This window comes from Caretta caretta, chromosome 16 (genome assembly GCF_965140235.1).
Source record: "Caretta caretta isolate rCarCar2 chromosome 16, rCarCar1.hap1, whole genome shotgun sequence".
In the NCBI taxonomy this organism is placed as follows: Eukaryota; Metazoa; Chordata; order Testudines; family Cheloniidae; genus Caretta; species Caretta caretta.
In genome coordinates, this window is record NC_134221.1 from 6,005,603 (window position 1) to 6,022,205 (window position 16,603).

The 16,603-nt window shown below is 55.4% G+C and overlaps 1 protein-coding gene across 2 annotated transcripts in view; it reads right to left on the minus strand.

The window, feature by feature from the left end:
* LOC125623632 (uncharacterized) overlaps positions 1–16,500 on the minus strand; it is a 34,787-nt gene extending 18,287 nt beyond the window's left edge. Inside the window, exons 1-8 of one of the 2 annotated variants that reach the window (XM_075120342.1) lie at positions 16,415–16,500; positions 7,801–7,965; positions 5,915–6,043; positions 5,040–5,145; positions 4,734–4,829; positions 2,858–3,076; positions 2,534–2,686; positions 1,475–1,578 (exon numbers count right to left, since the gene is read on the minus strand). In XM_075120342.1, the coding sequence (XP_074976443.1) occupies positions 1,475–1,578; positions 2,534–2,686; positions 2,858–3,076; positions 4,734–4,829; positions 5,040–5,145; positions 5,915–6,036 (800 nt within the window). In that variant the 5' untranslated portion in view covers positions 6,037–6,043; positions 7,801–7,965; positions 16,415–16,500. Of the gene's footprint in view, positions 1–1,474; positions 1,582–2,533; positions 2,687–2,857; positions 3,077–4,733; positions 4,830–5,039; positions 5,146–5,914; positions 6,044–7,800; positions 7,966–16,414 lie in introns of both variants that reach the window. The other variant, XM_048823275.2, reaches the window with a different exon arrangement.
* Between the last annotated feature and the right edge of the window lie 103 nt (positions 16,501–16,603).

Here is a 16,603-nt window from a genome sequence, read left to right on the forward strand (position 1 = left end):
AGCCCCCTTGCAGGGCTTGGTAACCCTCTCTGGGAGCGTGTACGCCCCCTTCTTTGGGGCCAGTAGGGGAACCCAGTCCCACCCTGACATTGGTAGCAGCCCAGGACCATGTACCCAACAGCTTGGTCTGCTCCTTTCTCTTTGCTGCACTTTTCCCTGGGCACTTCCTACCTTTCTTCTCAAGTTCCCCTCTAGGCTTTCCTTGCTGCTCTGAACTTCCTACCTCCTTCTCATTCCTATAGATTCCCCAGCTGGGCTGGATCACCACTGAAGTCTGGCTCTTTAGGGGGAGATACTTGGTGCCTCTCAGGTAGGGCTCATTCTGTAATCAGCTTGGCGAAGCCCCAGGCTGTGCAGCCCAGAGGAAAGCACCCTGTTACAGGCCTGCTCTGCCCACTTCTACTGTGACTAGGCTGGGGTCCTTGCTCCCCATTTCAGACCTGGTTTCCAGAGGGGCTGAGTACACACAGACCCCAATGCCTGGAACTGGAGTTTGCTTGTTCTGGTGACTCTGACATTCAGGCCCTTCATCATTCAGAGGCTGACAGGTGTGGTGAGGGCACTGGAGAAACCCCACTGCTCAGCAGAAGGAGGTCAAAGAGTTGGGATTCTGGGAGCTGATGGGTTAATTCGCCCCGCTGTGGGAAGTGGAGCTGGAGACCGGACATGCCATGGGAACGAGACTACCTGACCCTCTCTTCATGCCCGAGGGGCTGGAGCCTCCTACCGGAAATGCTCTCAGGAGTCCAGGTTTGAGGACATCTCTGGGGAGCCCCTTCCTAGGAACAAAACCAGGGTGGTACGATGATGGAGACATCTCTGTCCCAGAGCTGGGAAGCCAGGGATGGGGGAAGCTCCCAGACAGGCTATGCAGCGGGGATCCCATTTCTCCCCCAAGAGACCCACATGCCCCAACGAGTAAATGGCTCTTCCCTCCATGGGGGAGTGGGGTCTTCCATCTAAGCCTCTTTGAGGGCCAGCATTGCTTGCTTTGATGGGATGAGGTGACCTGTCCCCACTGCTCCCTGAGGCGGCTCAGCTCCGGCTGTGCCGGATCCCAGGGCCTGGAAGACAGCTGGGAAGGAGACTCCTATTCATTTCGCATCCAGACACCCCATAGAAGGGCCAAGGGGAGAATAAAGGGCAGGAGGTGAAGCTAGCCCTGAGCCTCTGTCCCACCCCCACCTCCTCAAAAGTGGGGCTCGGGGCTGTGGCCCTGACACAATGGCCCTACTGCACCATATGGGTCAGGGAGAGCTCTGCCTGGGAGCAGGGGGAATGGGATGGGGGTAGACCAAGGAAAGCAGGGAGGGGAATGGGTGTGAGGGAAATAGCTCTTGCCCCCAGAGGAAGGAATTGTGGGGGCAGAGGGAAGGACCCTGCTCCACAGAGAGGGGGGAGAGTTTTTGTGAGTGCCAGGGGGCTCCATTTCCTCTTCCACTAGCTGCCCATTTCCAGTAAGCCAGAGCAGTACCTGCAGCCGGGAGCGGGAGCTGCTGGTGGTCTCAGAGGCATGGCACCTGGCGCAAGTGCCGAATGATGTGGAGCTCGCGGGTTCACATTGGCCGTAATGGCCTCCTGCTGCAAGGGAACGAGAACTTGTCAGAGACTCAGATGCCCTCAAGGAATCAGGGGATTAAGGGCACCTGGAACCAGCAGCATTTCCACCCAGTCCCTGCCACCTCTGAGGGATGGATTCACCCTCCTGATCCCCAGAATGGAGTCTTGTTGTCCTTTCTAGTGACCTCCAGTGCCAACTCCCCTCCTTGTAGGGTGAGCGCCTGCCACCTCCCCCTCAGTGCCCCTGACAGCTGTTCCACCTCCAATCCACAGCTCAACTTCTCAGACCCCTCTCCTCTGCCCCCACCCAGGGAGGGGGCTCTAGCAGGGGGCACAGGAGGGATTCTGGCAGCAGTGAAGTGAGATGTGGGGAGGCTGAGACCTTTCCCCAAGTCATCCCAGTCACTAATGCTGACGCCACAGGATGGCAGGCCTGGTGAATGGGCAGATCAGTGGCCCCTGCTGACTGAATCCCCCCATTCTCTCTAGAGCGGGTCCAGCCCTGCCAGCAGCAGGACAAGCTTCCCCCACCCATGTGCCTCAGTCCTGCCTGGTCAGTCGCCATCCCCAGTGAGTCCTTGGCCTCCCAGGCTGCCAGTGATGGGAGCAACTCTGGGTGGTGGCTAGGATGACACGGACACTAGGCCACTGGGAACTGGGTACGGCCCTGTGGGACAGGAGAGGCTCGCAGAGGGCACTTAGGGGACTCTTCTGCCCTTCCCAAGAGCGATAGCACCATGTCCTAAGAACATAGGTCCACGATGAGGTGACGCTTTTGTCATTAATTAGCCTGGCTAAAGAGCTGGGTTGGAGCTTCTCTGGGGACAAGTTCTCTCCCTCCTGCTCATGGAGGTGAATTCATCTCCCTCTCATTCCCCACCAGGCTCCTTGCTGCCAGGCCAGCGAATGGTGTTAGGATGGGAATGAGGCCTGGGCCCCACCCCAATCTCCTGAGTCTAATCCCGCTGTTTACCTTGTCCCCCATCAGCTGCTGGGCTTCCCCCAGGAGGGAGAAGGCCAGGACCAGCCCAGCCTGGCTGACACGCAGCAGGGGGTCGTGGATGGCCAGTACCGCCGTCCAGAGAAGCAATCTTCTCTGCCCCTCCGAGAAGAACTTTCTGAAGACCTAAAATAGACAGGGCGTGAGGCATTAGCAGATTGAAGGCTGGCTCTGGGCAAATCCTGGGGCTAGAACAGCATCTCCGTCTAGTGGCCCCAGGAGGTAGCCACTGCAGGGGACCTAGCCACCCCCTCCCCACTCCCTGAGCTGTCTCATGCCCTGGCAGAGTGTCCTTACCTCCTGCACCCGGGCTGTGTTCCTGTAGCCCAGGAGCCTGCAGTCCTGGTGCCAGTCGCAGCACCACAGGTCTTCGGCCTCATGGATGGTCAGCCCCGGGAAAGAGACACACACACGTTTGTCATTCTGGTTGCCGTGCGTGTGTCCTTCCAATCCCATTGGTGGCTGCACAGTGGGCAGAGGCCTCGCTGCGGGCCTGGCCCAACAGGATTGCAGGGGCTGGTGTAGAACAGAGAAAGAGAGAGAGAGAGACTCATCCTCCAGCCGGGGTCAGTCTGAGAGAAATTGGCTGGGGTCCCAGTCTCATTCTTCTAGCGGGTGCCATTTCCCCGCTGGGTTCCTTAACCCTCTGGTGCAGCAGCAGCGGGTAGAGCCAGTAAACACGTTCCCTGGCCTGCCGGCTGATGTCCTTGGCTGGGTCACCGATGGACAGAGCCAGCTGTGCCACACGGTGACCCATCCTGGGGAATTCTGCTGAGTTCTAATGGAAGGGAGAGGGAGAGGGGACTCCATCAGCATTTTCCTGTCAGCTTCCAGGCCCCGCTGGGTCAGGACTCTCCTTCCCCCTCAGCCCCTCTGCAGGAGATGCTAGAGGATAGGACCTAGAGTTAGACCCTTAATTTCCTCTGCCCCCAAGGGAGCCTGGAGCACAGGGATGTGGGCAGGGCCCTTCATGAGGACTTGCTTCCCCAGCTGCTCCAGGATGACAGGAAGGCATGAACCTGGAGCATGGTCCCCTTGAAAGCCCAGAGTCACCACTTAACCAGGACAAGAAGAACTTGACTCAAGCCAAGCTCAATCTCTGCTCTGACTCTGCCTCCCCAAGAGGAACACTCCTAATCCACAGCCCCTGCAGCTGCAGATCCTACAGCCAGTTGGAGCCAACCCACCCACACCTGGAGTCAGAAAGCCGGGGTCAGAGGCCACTTATGTCAAACTCAGGGAGGGTGATGGTGAATCTGAGTAGGGCCGTGCTGCTTCTAATGGCCCTGCCTCTCTCTTGCCACACCCTGGACACAATCCAGTAGTTAATGTGCTGTGGGGAAAGGAGGAAGCTCAGGATCAATGGGCAGGTGCATGTGTTATGCAGATGGGACCCTCCCCCTATCCCCAGGGGGCTGAGACATTGTGTGCAGGGTGGAATATCTGAGTCATTGATCGCAGAGCTTTAGGTATGCATCTGATGAAGTGAGCTGTAGCTCACGAAAGCTCATGCTCAAATAAATTGGTTAGTCTCTAAGGTGCCACAAGTACTCCTTTTCTTTTTGCGAATACAGACTAACACGGCTGTTCCTCTGAGAGCTTTAGAAGGGGAATGTTGCCCTCAGGACGATGCTTGTATCCTGCAGGTCACAACTTGTCATTGTCTCTAGACTGGAACAAAGGTCGGTGTCAGGGCTGGTCCCATCCTCCCTGAACTCCTGATTCCTGAACAGCTCACCAGGAAAGAGACAGACCCCTCACCCAACCCTGGCTGTCAAGTCCTTGACTGGAGGAAGGGACTGAGTGGAGCACAATCCTCCCAGGAATCTCAGGGCCCGTTGCAGAGAAGGGCTGATTCTCTGGGGTCCTCCTGTTTGTCTAGGAAGGAGCCTGTGACTCTTCTCTGAGGACCATCTTCTGGATCTCACAGGAAGGGTTCAGACTCCCAAAGCCAGCCAGGGGCCCTGTGGTTAGTGCTCAACAGAACCAGGCAGAGCTCTGGCTTCAAGTCCCAGTTCCTTCCTCTGTCCTTCAAGGAGGAAGGGCCTGACACTGCATTGCACTGACTGCCCTGACCAAGGACAACCCACTGGGGGCCCAGCTAGGAGGACAGACTGGAAAATGGATAAAAGAGTGAAGGTAAAATTGCCCCCACCCTTTTCATCAGACTCACCACCAAGATGTAGTGGAGCTGGTCGGTGTCTGGGGACTCTGCCAGCAGGTTCCCCAGCAGGGCATTCAGGAGGTCTGGCAAGACCCTATGCAGATCCTGCAAAGCAAGGGAGAGCCATGGGTCAGAGTTAGGGAAACTGGGGCTACACCTGCCACAGGATGGGACGAGAGGTCTCTGGGAACCACTGGTGAGACCCTCAAACACATATCCTGGCCTGTCTGATTCACATCGCACTGCAGGCAATTAGCAAGGATCCATGACAGGATGACAGCTGGCTCTTCAGTCCATGACTTTAGCATGATCTACCTGGACTTGGGTGATGTCCTTCTCGGTGCCCAGGGTGAAGACGGCATGCAGGGCAGCTCGAAGGAGGTGGGTCTCCAGATCTGGCTCCAGGGCAGGTGTCATGGTGCTGGCAAGAAAGAGGAGCCGGTATTAGACTGTGTAGTGCGGGGGTGGGACTGGCACCAACACGCACGTGAAACCGCAGGGAAATAGGCACAGGCTGGTGAGAATGGAAACTGAGGCACCGAGCCAGGGAATGACAAGGCCAAGGTTTCCCAGACAGACAGTGGCAGAGCAAAAATGGCCCATGCTGCCCCTCCTTATCTGATCCGGGGAGTGAGCTTCTCCCCAAAGCCATTGCACTCTTACTGGAGTGAAAAGAACACCGCAGCCAGGAGAGAGGAAACCTTCCCACCACCTCTGCCAGAGGAGCCACCCTTGGGAGGTGACCTGGGAGTGGGAGGGGCCATGACTCCCAGCCCTGGGCCTGAGCAGCACCGGGGTTAGGGGAACCGGGCGGGAGGGTCTCAGTACCTGAAGTTGCCCACAGCAATCAGGGAGTTAACAAGGAAGGTGCCGGGTGGAGAGCTATCAGGAAGCTCCTCAATGAGCTCTCGTGAGACCCAAAGGAGATAAAGGAGCATGTGAGATTAGGGCTCACTGACACTTCCCAGGAAGGAGATTACCCAGCCAGGGTCCCACACAGCCAGCAGGATCCCCACACCTGCCTCCCGCTCCTCCGATTCCTGCCTGCTAGTGACCAATCTCCAAATTTCTCCCGTCCCTTCTTCCCAGTCTTCAGCCCCAGCCATCCCCCATCCATTGGCCCGGGGAGACCCCTGCCCCTCCCATGTCTCTGTCCTCCCTCCAGCTGCCGGATGCCGTGTCTCGCTCACCACAATCCTCTCCACCACAGCCACCTTGCAGCAGTGCAGCTCCAGTGTGTCCTGCCCTCTCTGCTGTGCAGCGAGACACACGGGGTGGATGGCGGGCAGGAACCTGAGCTGCTGGGCCTCATCCTGCATCTACCAGGAGTGGGGGTAGGGGAGAGAAAGCCAATTAGCCAGGGACCTCCCTGCCCCACCCACACCAGCTGCAGGACTCAGGCCTGAATGGGAGATAGTGGGGACCCGCCCACTGTCCAAATCACCCGTGACTCCTAGCAGGGTCAGGAACTGGGACAGTGCCTGTGGGAGGAGGAGATCCTGGCTGGTGTGTGACAAACACCCCCATCTTGGGGGTCCCAGATCATGGAGGAGAAAGGTCCCCATTAGGGCTGGTGGATCATCAGAGACAAGACCCTCTGCAAGGGGTCAGGGTGCTGGGAAAGGGCAGGACAATCTCAGTTCCAGCACAGCTGGGGAAGGTTTGTATCTTTTCTCTCCCCTGGAGCTGCTCTCGGATGTTACTGAGAGCAGCCTCCTCTGTGGCCACGTCCACCCATTCCTGCTCTGAGTCCCTGGGGGTCCCTGCACCAGGGAGAGAAGGGGACAGGGTGACACCTGCAGTCACTCAGAGAAAGGACAAGGGCATGGTAGGGCAATCTGCCCTCTTCCCACCTCCGGACCCAGGGCAGATCGGGGCCCACACTCCCCCCTCTCAGTGATGCTTTCAGCCCCCAACTCCTTCAGGAGCCCATAGCAAAGGGACACCCTCACACTGTCCTGGGCCCCCTGGGAGGTGCCTTCCCCCACACCCAACTGGAGCACCAAGGACCCAAGTGGCAGCATCTAGTATCAGTGAGGTTCATGTGGCTCAGGCCAGACACCTGGGCTGGGGACCTGCCCCCGTAACACTGGTTGAGGGCCTGGGCCCAGGGTGTTCACAGCCCCCTCCTAACCCTCCCTGAGCCCAGCCTGGCTCCTCAAATGGAACAAAGCAGCGGCGCCCATCAGCCTCACTGCTGCTCGAGTCCCAGGTGCTGCCGCTGTCCCATAGGGAGCGGCCCAAGCTGCTGGTTCTGCGGCAGGGATCCTCCACCTCCTGCCCTGGGGAGGCTGGAAGGTCCTCAGTGCCTGGGCAGGGCAATGCCTCCTGCTGAGAATCAGGGCTGGGCTCCTGGGGCCGGTGCTTCCCACACAACAAGCCTGCACCGGGAGCGGGTTTCCTCTGCCAGAAGGCTGGGCATTTTCACCTCCTGGCCCAGCTGGGAGCTCCTTCCCCGCCAGCAGGGATGGAGGGGCTGCTCTGCTCCTGGGGAAGATGGCAGCTGCTTCCCTCAGGCTCCGGGGCCACCTGCAGAGCCTTCTTCCTGAACACCCCCAGGAGCCTTGCTGACCTGGACCCAAGCGGGAAGCAGGCGTGAGTCTGGGCTCAAGGCAGCCTCTCACCAGCCAGCCTGTTTGGTCCCTCCCCATCCCTGCCCCAGCCAAAGCAGCTCCTCCTCCCTGCACAGGGGTGCAGGGAGTGCAATCCACACACACTGAAGTCCGGACTTCTCCTGGGAAACCATTCCCAACATCAAAGTCCCTAGGCATAGCAAGCCCTCAGCCCCCTCGGTTCCCATTGATTTCCATGCTCAGCAGCTCACATGGTCTGGCCCAGCTCAGAGACTCTCAGCCTGGGGAACAGTCTCCCACAAGGGAGGGCTGGGAGCCCCATTGCTGGGACATTGCCAAACACACTGGACACGGCTCTGGAGAAGCCCCTTTCCGTCTGAGAGTGAGGGGCTCCTGGGGGTGGTTTGCAAATCCAATCTCCTTTGGGAGAGATTCTCTCCCCCTCTTTCTGCCTCTCCCCAGACAGACAGGGGACGCCACAGAGGAACCCTAATGCCACTCACTTGCTCTAGGTGATGGAGCGATGGATGGTGGATGTTCAGGGTCGACAGCTGTCCCTCGCCCTCCTCCTCACTCGCCAAGCCCAAGGCAGGCTGCAGAGGGTGGTGACCTGAGGAGTTACCCTGCCCAGCCAGCAGGCAGAGTGATGACACTGGGCACTTGACTGGCTAGGAAAACAAGAGTCTGTCTTATTGCCAAGGGACGGAGAAACTCAGCCAGCCGCAGGGGGTGCAGAACACCACGCTAGTGTGGGGGTGACAGTGCCTCCCAGCTCCTGACATCCCGGCACTTTACACACCTTCCTGGAGCCTCCCACCACCCTGGGCTTTAGGGACTGTGACAACAACCCTACTGATGAGAACAGGCCTGGGGAGGGGAAGCTCCTGGCTCAGGGTCACCCCACGTGCCAGAGCCAGGGATGGGACCCAGCAGTCCTTATTTCCAGGCCCCTTCACTAACCACAGCTGCACACTCCCTCCCACAGCCTGCAGTTACAACCAGGCCCTCATGACCGGTCCCCCTGTCTTTGAGAGGGAGTGTGCTCTGTTGTAAAGACTAGATCAGGGGACTGGGAGTCAGGACTCCCGGGTTTCATTGCTGGTTTTCCTATTGACCTGTGGGACTTTGGGCAAGTTGCTCCCCATTCTAGGGCTCTGTCCCCAGCAGTCAAATGGGGATTTCATACTTTCCCACTATTGGAAAGTCCTGGGAGAATCACCCAGCAAAAGCTGGTCTGACAGTGCGAAGCAGCATCTGCCCATTACAGGTCGGAGCGCACTGCCCAGGAGGAGTGTTTGGCTCTGGGGTTTCACTTCAGCCCAGTCTATAGAGAGGGGCCCAGCCATGGAGTTTGGTTCAAGAAGACCAAGTCTCAAATTAGTTAGGGGCGTTTTGAATTCCAATCCTGTGCTCCAAAGTGCTTGTTGTCATCTGTACATTTTAGAAGCATACTCTCCACTCCATTTTCCAAATCCTTCATGAAAATATTGAATAGTACCGGACCCCGGACTGATCCCTGCCGGACACACTAGGTACATCCTCTCCGTTGGACAGCCAAACATGGAGAAGGACTCTTGGAGTATGGGCTTTCAACCAGCTGTGCACCCACATTGTACTAATTGCATCTAGACCACATTTCCCTAGTTTGCTTGTGAGAATGTCCTATGGGACTGTGCCAAAAGCCTTATTAACACCAAGATAGATCACATCTACTGTTTACCCACCTCCACTAGACCGTAACCCTGTCAAAGAAGGAAATAGGATTGGTTTGGAATGATTTGTTCTTGACAAATTCATGCTTACTAGTCCTAAGAACCAAATTATCCTGTAGGTACTGACAAACTGATTGTTTAATAATGTGTTCCAGTGTCTTTCCAGGTATCATATATCTATGATATATGCTAGTATGGAAGTGAGGCTGGCTAGTCTGTAAGTCCCAGGGTTCTCTTTGTTCCCCTTTTAAAGATAGGGACTGTCTTGTTAATGGATGGGAAGATGTTCTTTTTTGGGGATCTCGGACGAGAACTGGGGCCCAGCACCTGGTTTGTTAAGGCCACAAAAATGGAGGCAGGAACCTCTCCTCTCCTCCTGGCAAAGAACCCCAGGTACCTAAAAGAGTGGGACTCACATCCCTGAATGGGCCTTAAAAAAGACAATGGTTAAAATTTGGCTCCGACCATTTCTGGTTTCCGCAGACTAGACATTTTAGCAAAATTTAGAATTTCTTGGTGCTCAACACCATGAAACTCCCTTTCTCCTTCACAAAGGGCTTTAACGCCCCTTATCTCACCCAGGCTCATGACTGCCCAGAGTTCGAGAATTGTCCCTGTTCCCATTGGACAGATGGGAAGCCTGAGGTACAAAGAAGGGACGTGACCTACCCAAGGGCCTACACAGCAAGAATCACTGGAGACCTTAGGGTTTGTCCTTTTTGAAAGAGAAGCCACCAGTCCTGACTCCTGTCCTAAGAGACAACAACCCTCCCCCCCCCCCAGAGGCAGGGATAGAGCCCAGGAATCGAGAGGGTGGGGAAATTTCATTTAAACCGTTTCTGTCAGAAAATCCCATTCAGACTAAACCATTTGTTTCTTGAAATCATAACAAGTGGGATGAAAATTCTCTGCAAAAATATTTTCTTGCAAAACAAAAGCATCTCCTGTTTGTCACCATGTGTTACATTGTCTCTTCGCACACAAAGAGGAGACACTTAGATCTTGAAAATTCGATAATGTGCTTCAGTCTGAGCCAAGTAGTTGCTGCTCTTAACAATTTCAAAATAATCAAATACAAATAAAATAGACTATTTCAGCTATTCTATTGTGTCATAATCTGATCTGAGTAAACCTGATAGGACACCTCATATTATGCACTGCTCCTAGTGACACTCTCCAATGGATCCACATCCTCCACCCACCGGGAGGTAGGTAGGATCGGATTGTTAGCCCTACTTGAAAGAGGGAGAGCTAAGGCTGAGAAAGGAGAATTGACTTGTCTTAGGTCACACAGGCAGTCAGTGGCAGAGTTAGGAATAGGACCCATTGGATTTTGAATTTCATACACTGACTGACCTGAATAAAGTGCTCTCAGATGAACTCCAGACCAATCACAGTAATTATTCAGCAAGTATTTTCTGAGAACTGGAATGTTAGAGAGAATCATTAATTGCTCAGAGACAACTAATGCAGAGAAGCAGCAAAATTCGTCAAACATATGACTGGTTATGACTTTTTCACTTGGTCTTAAAAGAGAACAGCAAGGACCTGAGTCTCCTCCCTGTCAATAACCCCCTGCTCAGCCAATCAGGTAGAGATTGAGGGGCGGGAGGCTGAGGGTTCTCACCTGAAAGCCCAAAGGATGGCCCAGGTCACTGGTGGGGATCACTGTCCGAGCACTGTTTCAGCCCCACATTTTTGGGTGGACCTCCCACAATGGGAGCTGCAGAGCACCCCGGCCACACACACACATGCGCACGCACGTACCCCTCCTGGTGGTGGGAGGGGAACAGGGGAAAGGACAAAAGAAGTAAGAGATGAAGAGAAAGGAGGGAGGGATGGAGGAAAAGGTAAAACAAAAAGGAAAAACCCTAATGTCTTCCGTGATTCTAAGGGACAAAATACCAGGTGGGGAATACAATTCTGCCTCCTTAAGCTAGTGTTTTCCATGCCTAGAATTCAGCTGGCACCAGATGGATCAGACTGAACAGGTTCCAACCCTCTTGGAGGCTCTTACATTCTAAACAGGGACGTCTGTTTTCTAGTAGAATCAGGCAAAGGAAAGGAGAAAACTCGAAAGAGGTTCCTCCTGGCGCTCACGTACCTGAACCCTGATCCTCTCTCAGTCCTCAAAGAGAGACCTCGAGAAGGAGACATGCTGAAGCGAAGCCACGGGGGTCTCCGAGGTTTCCCTGGCCCCGCGCCCCTGTCCTGCCCGGCTGATGTCAGCATCTCTCTGTGAGGTCACCACCTCCCCACCATCTTGGACCAATAGGCTGAGGTCCTGCAAAAGGCTTTTGTGATGTCACACCCACTCCTCCCCTACAGTGCTAATGTCCTGCCGCTGGCCAGACACTCTGGAGGTTCAAGCTACTCCCTGTGGATCACCCCGCTCAATGAGTGTTCATTCTAGGAAGCAAGCCGGCTAGACAGTAAAACAGCAGACACTGCTCCCCATTCTCCACTCAGTTGTTCAGAAATTAGTAGACTTTCTGGCCAGAAGAGACCATTAGAGCATCTAATCTGACCCGCTGCATATCACAGGCCTTCTGTATACTACAATAGCTACTTTTTGGGCAAACACATTCCAGAAAGGCATCATTAAATGACATCAAGAGATGGAGAATCCACCACTGGCCTTGGTAGCTAGTTCCTGTGGTGAATCATCCTCGCTGTACCCCCAAGCAGCAGCCCTACTGCCAGGAGCACAGCACCAGGAACTCGGGCAGAGCTCCGGGCTCTGGCTGCTCACAACTGCCCTAGCACCATCCAGGCTGGGTGCTCAGACCCCGCTGCCACTTACTGGAGTTAACTCCGCAGTGAAATGTACCGTGACTTTTAAGACAATCAGGCTTGGGCTTGACACCAAACCAGGCCACTGTCCTCCCTAAAGGGCTGAGGGAGAGGCAGGGGAGCTGCCTCTCCTCCAGCAATCTGGGCGGGGGGGATTTACTGCAAAGTTAGCCACACCCATTCCGGTAGCACCCAGGGCTATGCAGAGCTAGGGATGCAAACCAGAGGGGAGCTGGGAAAAGCAATAACCTGGAGGAAATAAGGAGAGTCAGCACCGTGGATCTCCTAGTGAGGGGGAGATTCCCACCAGCAGGGGGTGATGTGCAGAGACCCAATTCACACCAGAGTAGCAATGCTGGCAAGAGGGTACCCAACCTCCACCCAGCATGATGCCCACAGGTTCGCAGAGTGAGCCAGGGAGGGCGTGCTCCCCCAGCTCCGAAGGGTCAGAGAAGCGACAGCGGAGCACGGCGGAGGGAGAGAAAGAACAAATAGATCTGGAGCCGTGTCCGTCCTCCCAACAACCCTTCTAGTTCAGCACCTTAGATAACAGCGTGCATAGCAAGGACAGAGGTCGTGTGAACTTCCATGGAGCAGCTTTGAGGGGCTGGATGTGTTGTCCCTTCCCATGGCTTGCAGGGGAGGCAGGGGCAGGTTGAAGCCAGCTGGCTTGTTGCTGCAGAGTTCTCCCTTCGTTAACGCTACCCTGGGTTCTTTAAGCTTATGCAAGTTCAGAACCGCTCGGAGTGGCCCAGCTCTGTGGGCAGGCAGCGCTGTGTGGCTCAGATCACTAAGGGACCATGACAAATACATGAATACTCAGTATTAAGGTTACAAAACCCATCCCGGCACCTTGATTTAATGCCTCCAGCTTTGCTGGAGGCCTATGTAGGTCCAACAAACTCCCACAGGTCCATCCTAGCAGGTGCAAGGTGTCTTCTAAAACCGTGGATTCTTGGGCGCCACCTCCTCTTCACTGGCTCCAGAGTCCTGGGCAGGAGCCCCAAGGGCATCATCAGAACATTGCAAGCATCTCAATTACAGCTCTGAATGGAAAAGGGCTGAGCCAGGACAGCCAGCTGCTCACTTCAATGACCGCAGAGCGACCATCCTGGTCGGGGCATCCATTATTACTGTTAATGCCTTCTTGGAGTTCAAGTAGCACTGCAAGCCCCAACTGAGATCAGGGACCCATTGTGCTAGGTGCTGCACAAACACAGCACGAGAGGGTGTCCCTGCCCTAAAGAACTCCCAGGTTAGACAGAGGGGAAGTGACTTGCTCAAAGTCACACAACAAATCAGTAGCAGAGCTAGGAATTGTGTCCAGTGCCTTATCCCCTGAACCACACTTTCTCCTAGAATGCAATGAGCACAACTAAAGCTATTGCTCAGGACAAGAGCAGCAACCCAAAGCAAGGATGCAGGTAAAGACGAAGGGTCGGTCTACACTGGGAACTTACATTGGCGATTCACACCCCTGAGAGATGTCGCTATGCCACCCACCGTGTAGACAGCACTGGATCGATGGAAGAATTCCTCCAACAACCTAGCTACTGCCTCTCAGGGAGGTTGATTTACTACAGTAACGGGAGACCAACTCCCAATGACGCAGGTCGTGTCTACACTGATGCACTACGGTGGCACAGCTGTCCTGCCGTAGCCCTTTAAGTGTAGCCATACCTCGTGGTTCACTGGCAACGCCGGACGGGGCCTCAGGAATGGAACTCAGGGTGCTGCAGCCCAGGAACCAGAGGCATCGGTTGAGCTAGGTGAGAGGCCTTTGCACAACCCCTGCTTCAGGCTGTAGCAGTCTCCCCGCTTTGAGAGCGTTCCAGGTTGCCAGCTTTCTGCTCAAGACTTCTAGGCAGCAGCAGGCCAGTGGCACAGTGCAGGCCCAGCCCCGTGCTCTCTGGCGTGCAGGGCTGTCCCCTCCACAAGGAGCAGCCCCGTAGAACGAGTGTGGGGCTGAGCTGCCTGCGGCTCTTAGCACAGAGGCGGTATTGACAGGGGACAATGATTCTCTCTTTTGCTTAAGAGACCTTGGAGATGTCGCATCTGAGGACAGGCACGAACCAGCTGAGAACTGAGAGCAATTATTACCCACTTAGCAGGGTCAGGGCTTTTGATGCTGCTGCTGATGCCATCGCTAACAGAATTAACCAGACGGGGATGCTTTAGAAGTGCGGCTGTTTGGAGCACTTCATTTCCAAGCTATCTAGGGCAGCACTTCTCAAGCTATCTGATGTGGGGGACGGGCAACTTTCTTTTCCAGTGTGCGCGCAGACCGGCAGCCGATGGCTCACGGACCGGCACTGGTCCGCGCACCACCACTTTGAGTAGCACTGATCTAGGGGCCATGAACCCAGACACACAGGCCTCCGGTCAGACCTGGTGAAGGAGGATGCAGCTCCATGGGCTTCGATGGAGTGCCAGCTTTATTCCTTTGTCCATAGAACCCATACGGCAAAGGCGAACCTGTTGGGGCATATTGGGACAAGGTCGCTGTGTAAAATAATTGATGACACTGACTTGGCCCTGGATTTGTATTATCCCCAGTCATGCCCCAGGGTCCCATTGTGCTAGGTGCTGTACAGACAGAGCAGAGCACTTCACCATCTTTGCTGTATTTATCCTCACAACATAGCTGTGACGTGTCCCTTTTACACATGGGAAACAGACCGATTAAGTGACTTGCCCAAAGTCACGCAGAAAGTCTGTAGCACAGCAGACAAGGGAACCCTGATCTCTTGAACTCCAAGCAAGTCCTGGGGCCAGCCTGGCTTTCTAGTTCTCTGCTAGGATACATGAACAACCTGCCCCTCCCCCCCCCCCCAAATAACCTTCATGGCTGGTTGCAGATTTGTTGTGTGAGGTAAGAATAGCCTAGTGGTTACAGCACAGAACTGGGAGGCAGGAGAGATGGATTTTATTCCCAGCTCTGCCACTGACTCATTGTGGGACCTTTGTCAAGACACCTCTGTGCCTCAGTTTCTCCATTTAAAATGCAGGTAATACTTCACCTCACAGTGGGACTGGGCTCTATCCTTTAATACAGGATAGGATGAGCTCCTAGGGCTATGTGCCACTTCAAAGGCATAGGATCAGTTCATTCGAAGTGTTTGCAATTAAGGCCTAAGGGACAGGCTGGCTCTGGGGGGAGGGGGGATGTTAAGAGCCTTTTTATTTCTAGGCCAACTGTTCATTTTAGAGCAGTTTCATAGCAGCGGCCAAACTGGTCTCCTGTTGGCTCTGCACTGACCTGGCCGAAAGGCCTGTGTACCTCCAGCTCATCCCTCTTGGGCCCCATCACCAAAGGCACCAACTCTGAGTCCAGCAGAGGCCAAGGACACAGTGGGCATGGGAGCTGCCCTGTCCTTTCGCTCCTAGCGCTGAAGCAGCCGGATGGGGCTGGGCAGAAGTGAACCAGTAGCTGTTCTGTGGGTCTGGCCTGTACATTTCATCCCCCTGGGCCAGTCCTGTAAGTGATGAGGAATGAATGCCCCGGTTCAGCAGTGAGTCAGTGGGCCAGAAACTCACCTGGCACTGATTATGTTGTAACAAATTCCAGGTGCGCTCGCCAAGCGGGCCCAGCTCAATGAGTCACAACAGGGCTCCCCAGCCACGCGGGAGTTCCCGGTGGGATCTTTCCTCCTCTCTGCAGCCGATCTCGGAACAAGTGGCAGGGCGTGGGAAGCGTACTGAGATTAGCTGGTGAGTTCCTGCCTTCACCGCTCTCGGGGCCAAAGGCAGAAAATTCTCAGGAGCGGGTGGTGGAGTCCACTTCTCCCACCCCTGGGATGTGAGACCGAGTCCGCTGCTGAGCCCAGTGCACTGTAAGGGGCATCGGTGTACTGCAGCTGTGGCTGGGCACGGGGACGAGTGTAGGGCAGCTGCAGAGATTGTATGGGGCACAGGGGATCCTCAGTAATAGGAGGGTCCAAGTGGGGAGGTGACTGAGGTGCTGGTGTAAATGACAATTAACAGGAGGAAGGGTCGCTTCCATGCCTGCTCTTTACTGTTCCTGCTTCCCTTCCCTTCCCCTCCCTCGCCTTGCCCAAAAACTCCAGCCCGAAGTGCTGCTGACCATAGCCCAGCTACTGAGTTGGAAGCTTCCCCTTCACCCCCTGCTGCAGTCAGACCCTGATCCACAGCTGCGGGTCTTAACAAGACTAGGGGCTTGTCTACACGTGAAACGCCACAGCAGCCCCGCGGTAGCCACTGCCTACGCGGACGGGACGGGTTCTCCCATTGGCACAGGTAAGCCACCTCCCCGCGAGGCAGTCCTTAGCTCAGTGGAAGAATTCTTACATCGACCTAGCGCTGTCTATGCCAGGCAAGGCCATCCCAAAAGTGGGCCACATCCAAACCCCCTCCCCCCTCCATTCATATAGTAGAAATGTGCGGCCCGTGACAACTTACCAACATCTGTGGAGTGGCCCCCTGTGAAAATTATTGCCCACCCCTGGTGTCACCAGTGTTACCCCATCAGCCAGGAAGCCCGGCAGGATGGCACAAACTGCAACCCCTGCACCCCTGGCTGCACCTCAGCAGCCCCAGGCCAACCCATACACCCCTTAGTTCCTGCAGCTCTAGAGGCAAGAAAGCCTATTACCAGTCCTGGTTCCACCGGCTCCCCTCCATTCCTCCCGCAGCAACAAAGGTCCAATTGCCAACCTCAGCCTGCGTCAGGCAGCTTTGACGGTACAGAACACGCACCCAAGCCAAAAGCCGCACCCTGCCTAGCATCCAGCACTAGCTCCCTGGTGCAGGGCTCCCTCTTCTGGCAGCAGCTGGGGGCGTT